This window comes from Chaetura pelagica, unplaced genomic scaffold, assembly GCF_000747805.2.
Source record: "Chaetura pelagica isolate M959 unplaced genomic scaffold, ChaPel_1.0 scaffold189, whole genome shotgun sequence".
Taxonomy (NCBI): domain Eukaryota; kingdom Metazoa; phylum Chordata; class Aves; order Apodiformes; family Apodidae; genus Chaetura; species Chaetura pelagica.
Genome location: NW_009970716.1, coordinates 488,482 through 501,334, shown reverse-complemented (window position 1 = coordinate 501,334; position 12,853 = coordinate 488,482). Strand labels below are relative to the sequence as shown.

Sequence of the window (12,853 nt, the reverse complement as noted above, 5' to 3'; positions counted from 1 at the left end):
GGACACCAGCCACCAGGCATACTGGTAGAGCTGTAACACAAGTATTCCTTTCCACTGTAACTGCTAATTTCCTACAGATTAGTATTTTTAGATTTCTTAGAAGAAAATAGTTCAGGAAGATGAACAAAAGCATACCTACAGTAGTATGCTGAGCTTTCAAACCACACAAAATTTGAAAGAGATTTCCTAATAAAATGTTTCACATCAGTGTTTCCTCACTAGAACACTACATGCCTTTGTTATACAGCCAGGTTATCTGAAGAAGTTACATTGCAATCAATCACTCCAGCTGACACCAGCAAGCATAGAGCAGGAGGCCTCACGAGCAAGGGCCTTGAGGACCTATTCAAAATGCCTTCTACCTCCCACTTCCAAACCACCACAGTCACTACTGTCTACATAAGCCTATTTAAAGTCTGCAATATTTCAGAACACTGCACATATCTTAAATCTTTCTGAATGTTCTATAGTAGTATAGTAGTATAGTAGTTCTATAGTAAATCTCCATACTTAGAATAGGAAGATATTTTACTTCTTCCCTATTTTTATACATTCATGATCAGTATTCTGAACTTGGAGGCTGATTTTGTTATTTCTTACTACAGTGAATTTTTGTCTGCATTACAAATGGAATCTATCACATCCAGATCTCCTTAAGACACTTCTGCGACATTAAGGAAAAAACAGAGAGAAAATACTCTTTCCAACAATAACAGCTGATGAACCATTAAAGGCTTCATGAAACTTAAAACATTAATGCAATCTTTTATATGCTTATTAATTATTGCTAGCCCAAGATTGCAATAATGGTATTTTCTCAACATTTACACTTACTAATTAACAGAATTTATAGGGGGAGAGGGGAAGGGAAAAAAAGCCAAGACCAGAAGCTGCCTCCAGCTTAAACAGAATATTACTCTTTTCTGACAACTTAAAAATAATCTCTGTGATGCTTAAGGCAAGTCAGCTCCTCATGTATCTCTATTTTTAAGGTTTTTATTGGCCATCTTTTCAACCAACCTTAAGGTGATACATCTCCCATGTTTTTTACAAAGAGCATAATGCCCAGAAGTTAAGCCGCAAATGCCAAGGTCCTATTGGCCTCCTATACCAAAGTTTCCCATGACATTACTCATAGTTGTAGAGCTTTACACAGGCGACCTAAACCAGGACTCTCCTTCCTCAGGTTTCTGTGCTTTGAAACCAGTCTTGAAATTCAGCCTCTTTACTGATTCTGTAGTTAAGCTTCACTGATAGTTCACACACCTCCTCCATGACCTACAGTCCAGCAATATTTCTAAGAGCAGAAGCCGCATTTCTCCTTGTCATGGCAACAGTGCAACTCCAGCTGGGCTGTAGGCACTCTGTGCCATGACAGGGTGCCTGAGCTGCTTGGGAGTACGTGTAAGAAGATTTAAATAGGTTATGAGCAAGTTTCAACAAGATTTTACCCTGTCGCTAGTAGTCATGCTTATGATACAATTGTTTATTGCTCCAAGTAAGTATATGACAATTTGTCAACACATAAGAGAGAAAAAATAGAGAAGAGCACTTCTCTAATGTACAGCTTCTGGTCAAAGACAAAGTGATTCCCCACCACCAGCTGCACCGGACAGGATCAATTACATCTCTCAGCAGCATTTACAAGAACAACATTTGCTATGGTTGACTGCTTTTAGTTGTCATAAATGTTCCACTTCTGTCAGTATCTAATTCTGTCACCTTATTCATAACGCCAACTTGCCCACACTCTGAGTATTGACTAATCTGGAAAACAAGGTTTAATTTAATCTTGTTTTTTAAAAGAAGTGGCATTCACGTGATCACAAACCCTGGGTTCTTCTTGAACTGTCTCTACTGAATTCCCTTATAAGTTAAAATGGGAAGGAAAAAAAAAAAGCAAAAACCACCCAAACAAAAAAACCCACTTCAGTTTGGCCAGTCACCACACTAGGAATCATGTACTTGCCTAGAGGAGCAGAACTCAGCCACTCTTGGCAGAGTGTTGTGACTCCAGTTATGTGATTAAAATTAGGGCGTGGGATCTTCTTGCCCTGGCATTTCCATGCTTATCTGAGCAATCTGGACTTTAAATATTGCCAAACCTGAAATGAGATCAGTCCATACCTATCCCTTAACCTGCCATATCTTTAAATTCAACCAACGTACACAGTAGCCATACTTATTCCAGCAATAAACCTCCAACTGTTCAGAAGGGCCAGAAATATTTTAATCTCAACTGATTCATTTTTATAAGTTACTTCCACCAGAATATACCACTGTCTTACTGTAAATACAAATCTACAGTCACTAGCATTGGCTTAAAAAAAAAATGAAGCAAAAACCAAACAGCTGATAAAACCCCTAAACTTTTTCAATTTCAGTTTACCAGTGCCACAAAAAGTAGTTGCCACTGAGTCACAGAGATCTTAGTCCTGCTGTGATTTATTTTTTTTTTCAAATAGAGACCAAGTATTACTGACAAAAATATTCAGTGTACCCCTCTAAGATAAGAACTCATTGTTTTCAGATAATATTGTTAATAAAGTGTTTATTAATGTTTAAAAGAATCTAGGAGGAATGGTGAAAATGAAAGGGTCTGAGGTTGGAAAGCTGTGCTTCAGCTGAGCCAGTCTGATGAGCCAGCTGATGTCAACAGCTGGAGCATCCTGTCCTGCACTACCTGGCACCTCCTCTGGAACTTGTTAGATCCTGCATGGAGCTGACAGCTTGCTAACCCAGCAAGCACTAATCCAGCAAAAATAAAGAAGGATTAAGTATCTTCTTGGTGTCAGGCATGTTTTTTTCACAGCAGTTTGGATTCCAGGAAGTGCCAGGACCAATCCAAATGGATAAGAAAGTCCTGCAAGGCTGGGTCAGGGATGAGAGGGACTTGCCTGGATCAGCAGCAAACTGCTGGGCTAGCATCAGTGTAATGTAGATTTTTGCCCCATGTGTCCTTACCCTGTGCTGGAGTATTTTAAGAAGTTACTGACTCCACAGCTGAGGGCAACACGGGCAGCCCAGCTCCAGCTCACTAAAAAATAAAACTGGTAGTTTGAATCCCCTCTCGGACAGATCCACCAGTCAGTCTCCTGGAATGGTATTTTAGCCAGAGGACATTAACCAGCAGGGGAAAGGGAAAGCTACAAGGGAAAAGCTAGAAGTGGAACTTCCTGAAGGCTGACAACTAGACCTGAAAAACCTGTTAGTTACATTTCTATTTCACCCGAATGTAAGCTGACACAGGGTTAAGCATTCAAAATATGTTTCAGAGGGCTTCTTAGCCCCCACCTATTTATTCTGGAGGGGGGAGGAAGCATTCTAAAACCACTAATTTTTTAAAAAAATATTCTAAAATAAGTACTTTAAGCTGCACAGTTAGTAAAAATACAAAAATTCATATTCTGAGGTGAATTGAAAACTGGTTGAACAGCTGGACCCAGAGGGTGGTGATCAGTGGCACAAGGTCTAGTTTGAAGCCACTGACCAGCAAGCAGTGTACGCCAAGTGTCAGTACTGGGTCCAATCCTGTTCAACATCTTCATTAATAACCTGGGTGATGGAGCAGAGGGCACCCTCTGCCAAGTTTGCTGATAACACAAAACTGGGAGGAGTGGCTGATATGCCAGTGGTTCATGCTGCCATCCAGAGGTACCTCCACAGGATGGAGAAACAGGCTGACAGGGACCTCACCAACTTCAACAAGAAGTGCAAATGAGGATTGCCTCCAGAGGTCCCTTCCAACCTCAGTCAGTCTGATCTTTTTCTTAATCCTTGACTGAATTTACACAGAAAATTCTAACAGAGATGAGCTCCTCATGCTGCCAAAGATAAACTGCTTCCAACTTCATTTCAATCACTAGGTTACATGATTCACTCTAATGGATCTCATTTCTAGTAAACTTGGTCTGCAATGCACTGCTCCTAACAAATGCCCTTTCTCCTGTTTGAATTCAGTTAATTCCCAGATATGAAAGTAATGCCCTTCATGTTAAACATGGACACAAGCTACTACAATTGTAAGTTTTTTCTTCCTTTCCCCCGCTTTGTTATCACAGTGATCTTTCCTCTCTCTGGAGAGAGAAAGAAGTCAGCTTTGATCATCACTTGTAAAAGCAGTTTTATCTTATTCCTGACATCCTGGCTATGTACTACTGCTCTGATTAAGAAAAAGTTCACGTTGAACACCAGATAAGTTATCTGCACCTCTGTCAATCTGCATTATAAATAAAAGACAAATGGCAGCTCATGTTCATTGCCCCCATGGCCATTGTCCCCTTCTCTTCCTGACAGTATTATATACGCTAGGGAAAAAAACAGTAGTATACAAAAGCAAATAGGAACAAAGGCACTTTATAGTATAAATCTGTGTCTCCTACCTCCGCTCGACCTTCGTAATATGTTAGCATAGACTTTGTGAGTACAAAAAGCCTCTCTTTGTAGTTTAAGGGAGAAGTCCTCTTCTTCTGCTGTGATCTTTTAATCAAAATCTCTTGTAGGATAGTAGTCATATTCATTTCAGCCACTTGTCAGCTGTTTCTAGCCATTTAATATCAGTTCCTGTGAAGACAAGAGGAATAAATCATTTCGGTATCTCTGGAGGATCACAGAGCTGGAGATTTCTGTAGTAAAAAAGAGCTTCTACACATAAATGAAACTACCTGAATACACAGAAAGCTAGAGCTCACCCTAAGCATCTGGAAGTTTACAAAAGTTAATTATTAGACAAGGAAGTTAAGGTTTTGCTCAGCTGAGGGCTGTGCTGGCATGTTCCCAGGAAGCCAAAAGCTAGACTTTACTGGGATGAAATAAGGGACACGGCAGCCTACATCACAGAAAACATGGGTGAGAAGTCTGCAATGTGCTCCAGGCAAACACAGTGTACAACTGCTCTTCATTACAAAGTCCTAATGCATATCAAAGTTTTAATTGCTAAGGTCTGTGCATATATAAATGACATTTGCAAAAATGCTTGTTGTACAAAACTGAACATGGACCAGTAAAAGTCATCTTGAAAATTCATTCCAATTATATTACTGAAAACATTCAGAAAAAAGGTTGCTTAGAGGATTAAGAGAGTTAAAGCTTATTTCTCAGAAAACATATGCCCTCCATCTTCTATTTAGAAAGGTGTCATGCTGACCATCAACAACCCAAGCAATTTACATCGGAGAGTTCTGGTTGCTCAGTAGTGTCAAACTACTTCGAAGTTTTACACCAGGACTGACAGCTGTAGGACGGACTTAGGAGTACATAAAAATGAACTCACACACAGTTACTTTGGTTGCAAATCTGGCTCTAATGTCCTGCTAGAGACATAGCCAGGCAGTCACTCTGTTCTTTGCCAGTTAAGCACAACTGACCTCCTCCCTCACCTGCTCGTTGCCACCCGATGTGTAGGGAAAGGATCCAGCAAAACTCATCCCCATGCAGCACAGATGGCTGCCTGCACAGATAACACATGAAGTAGCACAGAGGCAGGAATGACAGGTGTGGGAGAGGTTATGCAGAAGCTGTTCCAGAAAACTTCCTCACCTAGGACCCTCCCCTTTGCTAACTTCCTGCCAGACCTGCCTGCTGCACCTCCCAGCCCACATCTCCAGCCCAGCTCCAAGGCCAGGGCACGCTGCAGGTGCAGACCTTGAGAGCAGCTCCCACTGCAGCAGCACGGCTGTGGGATGAGGCCATGTCTTGAGGAAGAACAGCAGCATCTGCTGAGGCACCAGTGATTGTGAATACCTTCTCAAGTGTGTGTGGGTGTGGAGGGGACAGGGGGATAATCCAAGCCAAAGCCCTAGATAATTATTGCAGATCTCTGTACCACTAGGAAATTTCCCTCCAACCCATTAAAAAAAACAAAACAACAAAAAAAAAACCAACAAACCCAAAACAAAACCTTTTTTCATTTCTCACAGGGCTTAATTTCTGCACCTATTTACTACTTAAGAGTGTTTCAAAATTCACTGGGGAAATGTATGTATATTTTTCCCTGTGGACAACATCACCACAGACAAAACAGTGCATCTCACAGCATTGGTTCAAAAAGCCACAGCCATCCTCACAACATTACCTCATAAAAGCAAAGTTTAAATAAATGTAAAGAAAATCAGTTTAGTGCCTCTCCTTGTGCTTTGTGCCCAAACATGTCAGTATTTGTTGTACAGTACAGGAAATTACACCCATTGCCTTCCATCTAGCCCAGGTACTGCATTTCACCCTGTTTTGGCCAACTGAACTCTTGTCTCTCACACTCCTTCCATTTCATACAGGTGGATATAGTTGTTCACTTCTTTATAATATCCTTTTATCTCTGCATATGCTAAAAAATTAGTCTGTGGTTTAGGTGTAATTACAAAATAAGACCAGTTAGGATGCATAAGTAAAATACTATAATGGGACTGGAAATTGTGATTACAGACAGCAAATTATCCATGAGCCAGCAATGTGCCCTTGCTGCCAAGTAGGCCAATGGAATCCTAGGTTACTTAAAGAAGAGTGTGGCCAGTAGGTCAAGGGAGGTCATTCTACCCCTATACTCTGCCCTGGTGAGGCTACATCTGGAATACTGCATCCAGTTCTGGGCTCCACAGTTCAAGAGAGACAGAGAACTATTAGAGAGAGTCCAGAGGAGGGTGACGAAGATGCTAGGGGGATTGGAGCACCTCTCTTATGAGGAAAGGCTGAAAGAGCTGGGACTCTTTAGCCTGGAGATAAGAAGGCTGAGGGGAGACCTTATCAAGGTATATAAATATCTAAGGGGTGGGTGCAAGGAAGATGGAGACAGGCACTTCGCAGTAGTTCCCAGTGACAAGACATGGGGCAATGGGTACAAGCTGGAACATAGGAAGTTCCATTTAAATACGAGGAAAAACTCCTTTACAGTGAGGGTGACAGAGTGCTGGAACAGGCTGCCCAGGAAGGTTGTGGAGTCTCCTTCTCTGGAGACATTCAAAACGCGCCTGGATGCAGTCCTGTGTAAAGTGCTCTAGGTTATTCTACTTCAGTGGGAGAGTTGGACTAGATGATTTCTAGAGCAAACTCCAGCAATTCTGTGATTATTACAGATAATCTCTTTTTGGTTTTACTCTTCTTCTGATGCACACACATGCACACATTTTGCTGGTTATCTGTCACTTTGCATTCTTGAGAAGACAATAGATAATGCTAAAATATTTCATTTCCCTGCCAACCCTCTTTGGTCACATTAACATTATACAAGAAACAAAACCATAATCCTTTTGAAAAAAATCAGCATTTAAATAAATAAATCAATAATGCAATTGGTCAATACCTGCTCCTAGTTGCTACACTAAATTATCACTGCCTTGGAGATCTCTGCAGGGAAGAACCAGTTTCCCAAGTCAGATAATCAGCCTCTGAATCTGCATGTGGTCACAGAAACCTGTTTTGCTTGCGTTTTTTCCGAGCCAATGGCTCTAGCCACATTTCTGTTTCCATAAATAAGGCTCAGGGCAACTGAACCCTCACCTGTTACTCTGCAAGTTCCTTTCCAAAACTGCAATACTTCATTGAGAAGCATCTCTAACCACCCCCCTTACCTCTTAGCAAACCTACACATCACCTCTTCTTCTTCAGTACAGTTTTAGAACATTTATCCATATTTTCCCCCAGACCATCCCTCAGGACATGAAACTGTTTGCATGACACATTGTTGTCTTCTTCAAAAAAGCTGTGGGAGTTTTGTGCTGCCACCCATCTAAACTTCTCACAGCATCGCCTGCCAGGGACCTGCCCTGCTCCCTGCCAACCATAGTAACGTGGTAACAAATATGATCTGTTTGGAGAGATGTTGAATACTCAGAATTCCGACTGAAATCAGAAACAGTTACAGATTCTCAGTGTTTTGGGGGAGATACAGGGGTGCCCAACATTCCCAACTTTTAAGTATCAAAAAGTCTGCATCAGCTTCCACTGATCCATCTTCACACTACACAAATATTCACCTGTACGGCTGTGAAGTCACCACATATCTTCCTCAAAACAAATGAAAACTACTTTTAAGGTAAATCTGTTACTTTGTCACTCTGTTACACCTTGACCAATATAGAATAGAGTTTTCACTTGCAGACAGCTGCTTCTGCATGCTGTCTTCCCTGGTTTTCATTGGGGAAAACTGGGGCATTAGGTGATGAGGCAACCACAGCAGCTGCAGCACGACCCATGTATCTCCTGAATCCCACTCCTGGCTCCTGGGTTTTGTTTGTTTATTGAAACAATTAGTCACCGCTAGCTGGTCTATAAGCACTGCTAATATTCAAACTGTTGAACGGATGTTGAATAGATGAAAGTCCCAGTAGAAGTTCTAGTGAATAGAAAAAGTGCATCCCAATATGACCTGGGTTTCTTGATACCAATGCATTAAGTAATAGTTACCTTCTATGACACAAAACTCTGTATCACACAGAGCCATGGAGCAGTACTGAAGAATAAAATAATCTGAAAAACATGTTTATCATAACAATATCAAACAAACATCTACAGAAAACATTTGTCTGTGGCTGAAAACAAAATTAAAATCAAGCAGGAACTGAGTTTTCTGAGTTTCAAGCCCTCTCTAGTGATGGTAACATTTACCCATGCAGAATCTTCACACTGAGCTGATGGGCTGCAACCCAAGATAGAGAATCTCTCTAAGAAATTGGCATCCTCAGCTTTCTGATGTGGGTTTCACACATGCTGCAAACTTGCTCTTTTTCAGATTTTAAGCCCATGAGTCCAAACTGATAGCAGTTCTAGGTCTGTGTATTTAACATTGAAAATGTTAATACCTAGTGCAGTACATTAATTAAAATGACGCAATATTCACTGAGGTGTTTTTTTAAAATAAAAATGTTAACTTTAAGTATACAGGTGGTTCCAGAATATTAATTATTATATATTAATATTAATTATTTTATATTCCAGAATATATAAAAGAAAATTAGATAGTTCTGTAACAACATATATAACATGGTTTTGCATCACTCTCTGCTCAATCCCAAAGCAGCAGTTAATTGTTGCTATTCATTCCATAATAACGCTATTAGCATTAGCTACCTTGTTAAATTCCACTTCAGCATCCAAAGTTACCACCTTATTTTTGCAATAGACAAAGGTAAGGCGACCTACCACAGTTGAACAGTGCTTCCCACAGAAGAAACCCCATCTCAGGTCTTCTGCAGGCAGAAATTACCTCTTCTGCTGAGAACCTGTGGTTTTGGGCTCACCAGAAGCCATATGCAGTCTGACACAAACTAAAATAACCTGTCAGCAGGCTTTACTGCAATCACACAGCTTCCAGGCGAGAGCTTTGTGTATTTGGTGGCCTTAGCGCACAGGGAGACCAAACCTTTACAACAAGATAAACTTATCCCTAGCTGGGCCTTCTCACAAAACCTCCTGCAACAGCCAGAAAAATCACATGTAAGAACAGTAGCTATATTTTCATCATCACATGTTTGATTCAAGCAAAGAAGATAGAAATTAGAGAAGGCAATTAAAAAAAAACCAAAGAAACCACAATTCCACTTTCTGTTTAGAGACTTCTTTTTGAGGGTAGATTTCTGATTTTTGAATGAGGGAAGCAATACTATCACAGTCACGAATTTAAACAACTGACTAAGAATGCTGTCGCTACCTACACAAACTGCCTGGCGTAGCACTTGTTGCCATTTTCATTATGTCTAATCCACACTGTACAGATAAGAACCAAATCCAAGCCTCAAAATATTTTTATGTGATATTTTATATTAACCTTCAGAAGGGACACAGCAGGTTTCCCCATGTCTGAGCTTTGTTGCTCAGGTTTATTTTTATTACTAAATGCCATGTATAAAGGGCAGTGAGAATGGTAGGCTTAATATTCTGCTGACGTAACAGCAACTCTTACTAGCTGTGGTGCCATCACCAGAACTTCAAGATGCTTTGAAGAGCTGACTGCAGCTGGCCAGATGAGGCAGAGTGTAAATAGATTTTCTTTTCACTCATGCAGTGTAAAGGTCTGGTGAAGAGTATCAGTGTGGTTTACTTGCACAAATATAACTGGTCCTCAGCTGACAGTGAAGAGGTAAAAGGTAAAGCATGAACGTAAAGCAAAGGTCAGGGTCTGAACTAGGAGGTGGTATGTGGTATATTGGTCCTTTTTACATATGTGTATGTACCTTCATAAGGAGACAGTCCTCTTTGTTCTGGTAAATATTTTCAAAATAAGATTAGAGAGGAAAATGGAAGGAATACCTCCAGACTGGCATGGCACTGATTTGGAGGAGCAAAAGCTCAGAGCAGAGTCTATTAACTTCACTTCTACATAAACTGAAGCTACTCCACCTTTCCCCACTTGCTCTGCAGTGCTGGGTGGACATTCAGCAAAGCAGAACTGCTGTCTCAGCCTTTTTCATAAAAAAACCCTGCTGATAAGAAGGGAAGAGAAACAGCAACACCCACTTACTAAAGAAACACGCAAAGATGAGATTGGCAGAGGAAATGGGCGATACCTGTGCAAAAGCCTTTCCTAGTTCTCCAGTAAGCTGGAGGTTTAGAGGGCTGGAAAAATAAATGTTCTGCTAAGTCAGAGGTTGAACCTAACCCTGTTAAGGAATCCTAAAGCTTACCACTTAGTAGGAGGTCAATTGCTATTGTACAAAAAATGCAAATCTAAGAAAGTAAATCAAATCCATCGGGAAGAAGGAAAAAAAAAAAAGTATTCAAGACACTCTTTTGACATGGTCTAACGAAAATCCTGTAACACATACAAATTATGCCTTGCTTTATGCACAGGGAATGACTAATACTTCCTCAGTTACTTTCCAAACACTCTAAGATGAACTTTTTCCACTAAACAACTATGTGTTTTCTGACTACTGAAGTTAACTCTTCCTGCTCTGCCAGCATATGTGACAAGTAACTGATATCCTAGCTTCCACAGCTTCCCTAGGCAACCTATTCCAGCACCTTACCACCCTCATGGTGAAAAATTTCTTCCTGATGTCTAACATAAATCTACCCTCTCTCAGTTTAAAATGCTTACCACTTGTCCTATCATTGCCCTCTCTGGTGAAAAGCCTCTCCCCAGCTTTCCTGTAGCCCCTCCAGGTACTGGAAGGCTGCTATGAGGTCTCTGTGGAGCCTTCTCTTCTCCAGGCTGAACAGCCCAAACTCCCTCAGCCTGTCTTCATAGCAGAGGTGTTCCAGCCCTTTGATGATCTTCATGGCCCTTCTCTGGATCCTCTCCAACATCTTTCCTGTCCTGAGGGCTCCAGAGCTTAACTGCTCCAGAGTTCTTAATTATGACTTCACCTCAACCACTCTCTGTCTCAGGCTACCTTTAAATGACCTGATATGCCTTACATATGTAGAAGAACAGTGGGTCATGGAGCACCTATAATTTCCTCAAATGCCTGCAGGAAATCCAGTGGTATGGGTACACAGGTTTTGAAATTCATTTTCAAAAACCATCCTTTAGTTACAACAGTTCAGACTATGCAGTCCATTGGAGTTCTGCTATACCAGGTATAATGATAAGGTACTCAAAACGGCAGCAATGCACTCTCACTAATGTACAATTAGTGAGATGAGTTTATCTGGAGAAGTTCCTCAAAATTTAATTGAATCAAAACAGCATTTGCTGTTAAGACACCTTGCAAACATCAACTATGTATGCTGTTCATTGCAAGGGAAACAAGCTGCTTACCTAGCCACCTGTCACCTGCTTTTGGCATTAAATTTTACTCATAAGAAATGTAAAAGAACTTTTTACTTCTTCAGGGAAACTATCATTTCCCAGAATGATAGTAGGCTGTAGCTCATCTGTTCATCTTCTATGAATATTTCAACTATTTCAATCATCAGTTTTTCTTTAGTCAGATGGCATCGCCTCATCAGACTTCAGGTATAAATCCTGTTATTATTTCTGCAGTGCTTCTTTCTGCAGTGTTCCTCAAGATATTTTTCCCCCCTTTTGCAAATATATAGCAACTGTATTACTTCCCAAAATGGATAAAAACTTGTGGCACTTGCAGCATAAAAGCCAGCTGAGTGCTTAGTACCTACAGAATGACAGCTCCACATGCATCCCTGAGCCTGAGTTCAAAGAGGTGGCTTGCAGGAAAATTAGTCCAGACCCATCCATAAGAAACTGGTTACCTCCCAGCTAAGGACCACGTCATCATAACAGTCAGCGTACGGCTGGAAGGAGCTGCAAGGAAATCCTTAGGTGAAGGAAAATCTGCAAAAGAAGTTGCCTTTCAGGGAATTTGGGGAGACTTAGGCATGCAGCTTGCAGAAGGGAAACTTACCTCTGGATAAGCATTAGGTTAGAGACAAGCAATGGCAGCTGGTTTGTTTTCCTTTCATAGGAACACGAATTTAACAGAACCAGCTGAGATAGCCCTGAACCAGCTCCAAGGATATGCTTGTACTTTTTCCTGGGTTGCTGAAGACTAAAGTCTATTCTTGCTATTATTAAAATAATAATCTTCTTTGTATCTTTTATCAAGCACCCACCCTTCTAAGACATTCCTGTAGAGTAGAAGTGAGCCAAATTTATGTCTGCCCCATAACAATAGCTGTTAACAACCCTGTTGTTGGCACAAAACCAAACATTCTTTCTTTAAGAAGAGAATAAGCTTAATAAAAATAATATCCCCTTTTTAGTTAGTATTTTAGTGGTTTGCCAGATGGTGTTAAGAACATCTTAACAGCAAGCTGTAACTCTCAAGTTGACACATTTCACTAAGTAGTTGTGTTATCTGAGGCAAGAGTTAAACAGGTTTGTAAGCAAGAGATTTAGCACAGCTCCTGCATGCCTTGTACCCTCCACCAGGAGCAATTCCAACATCTATAAACCAGCATT

General features: G+C 40.8%; 1 protein-coding gene across 1 annotated transcript in view; it reads right to left on the bottom strand.

The window, feature by feature from the left end:
* TEC (tec protein tyrosine kinase) overlaps nt 1-4,520 on the bottom strand; it is a 29,192-nt gene extending 24,672 nt beyond the window's left edge. The window contains exon 1 of the mRNA XM_010006079.1: nt 4,383-4,520. Coding sequence (XP_010004381.1) covers nt 4,383-4,520 — 138 coding nt within the window. The remainder of the gene's footprint in view (nt 1-4,382) is intronic.
* Nucleotides 4,521-12,853: the final 8,333 nt, after the last annotated feature.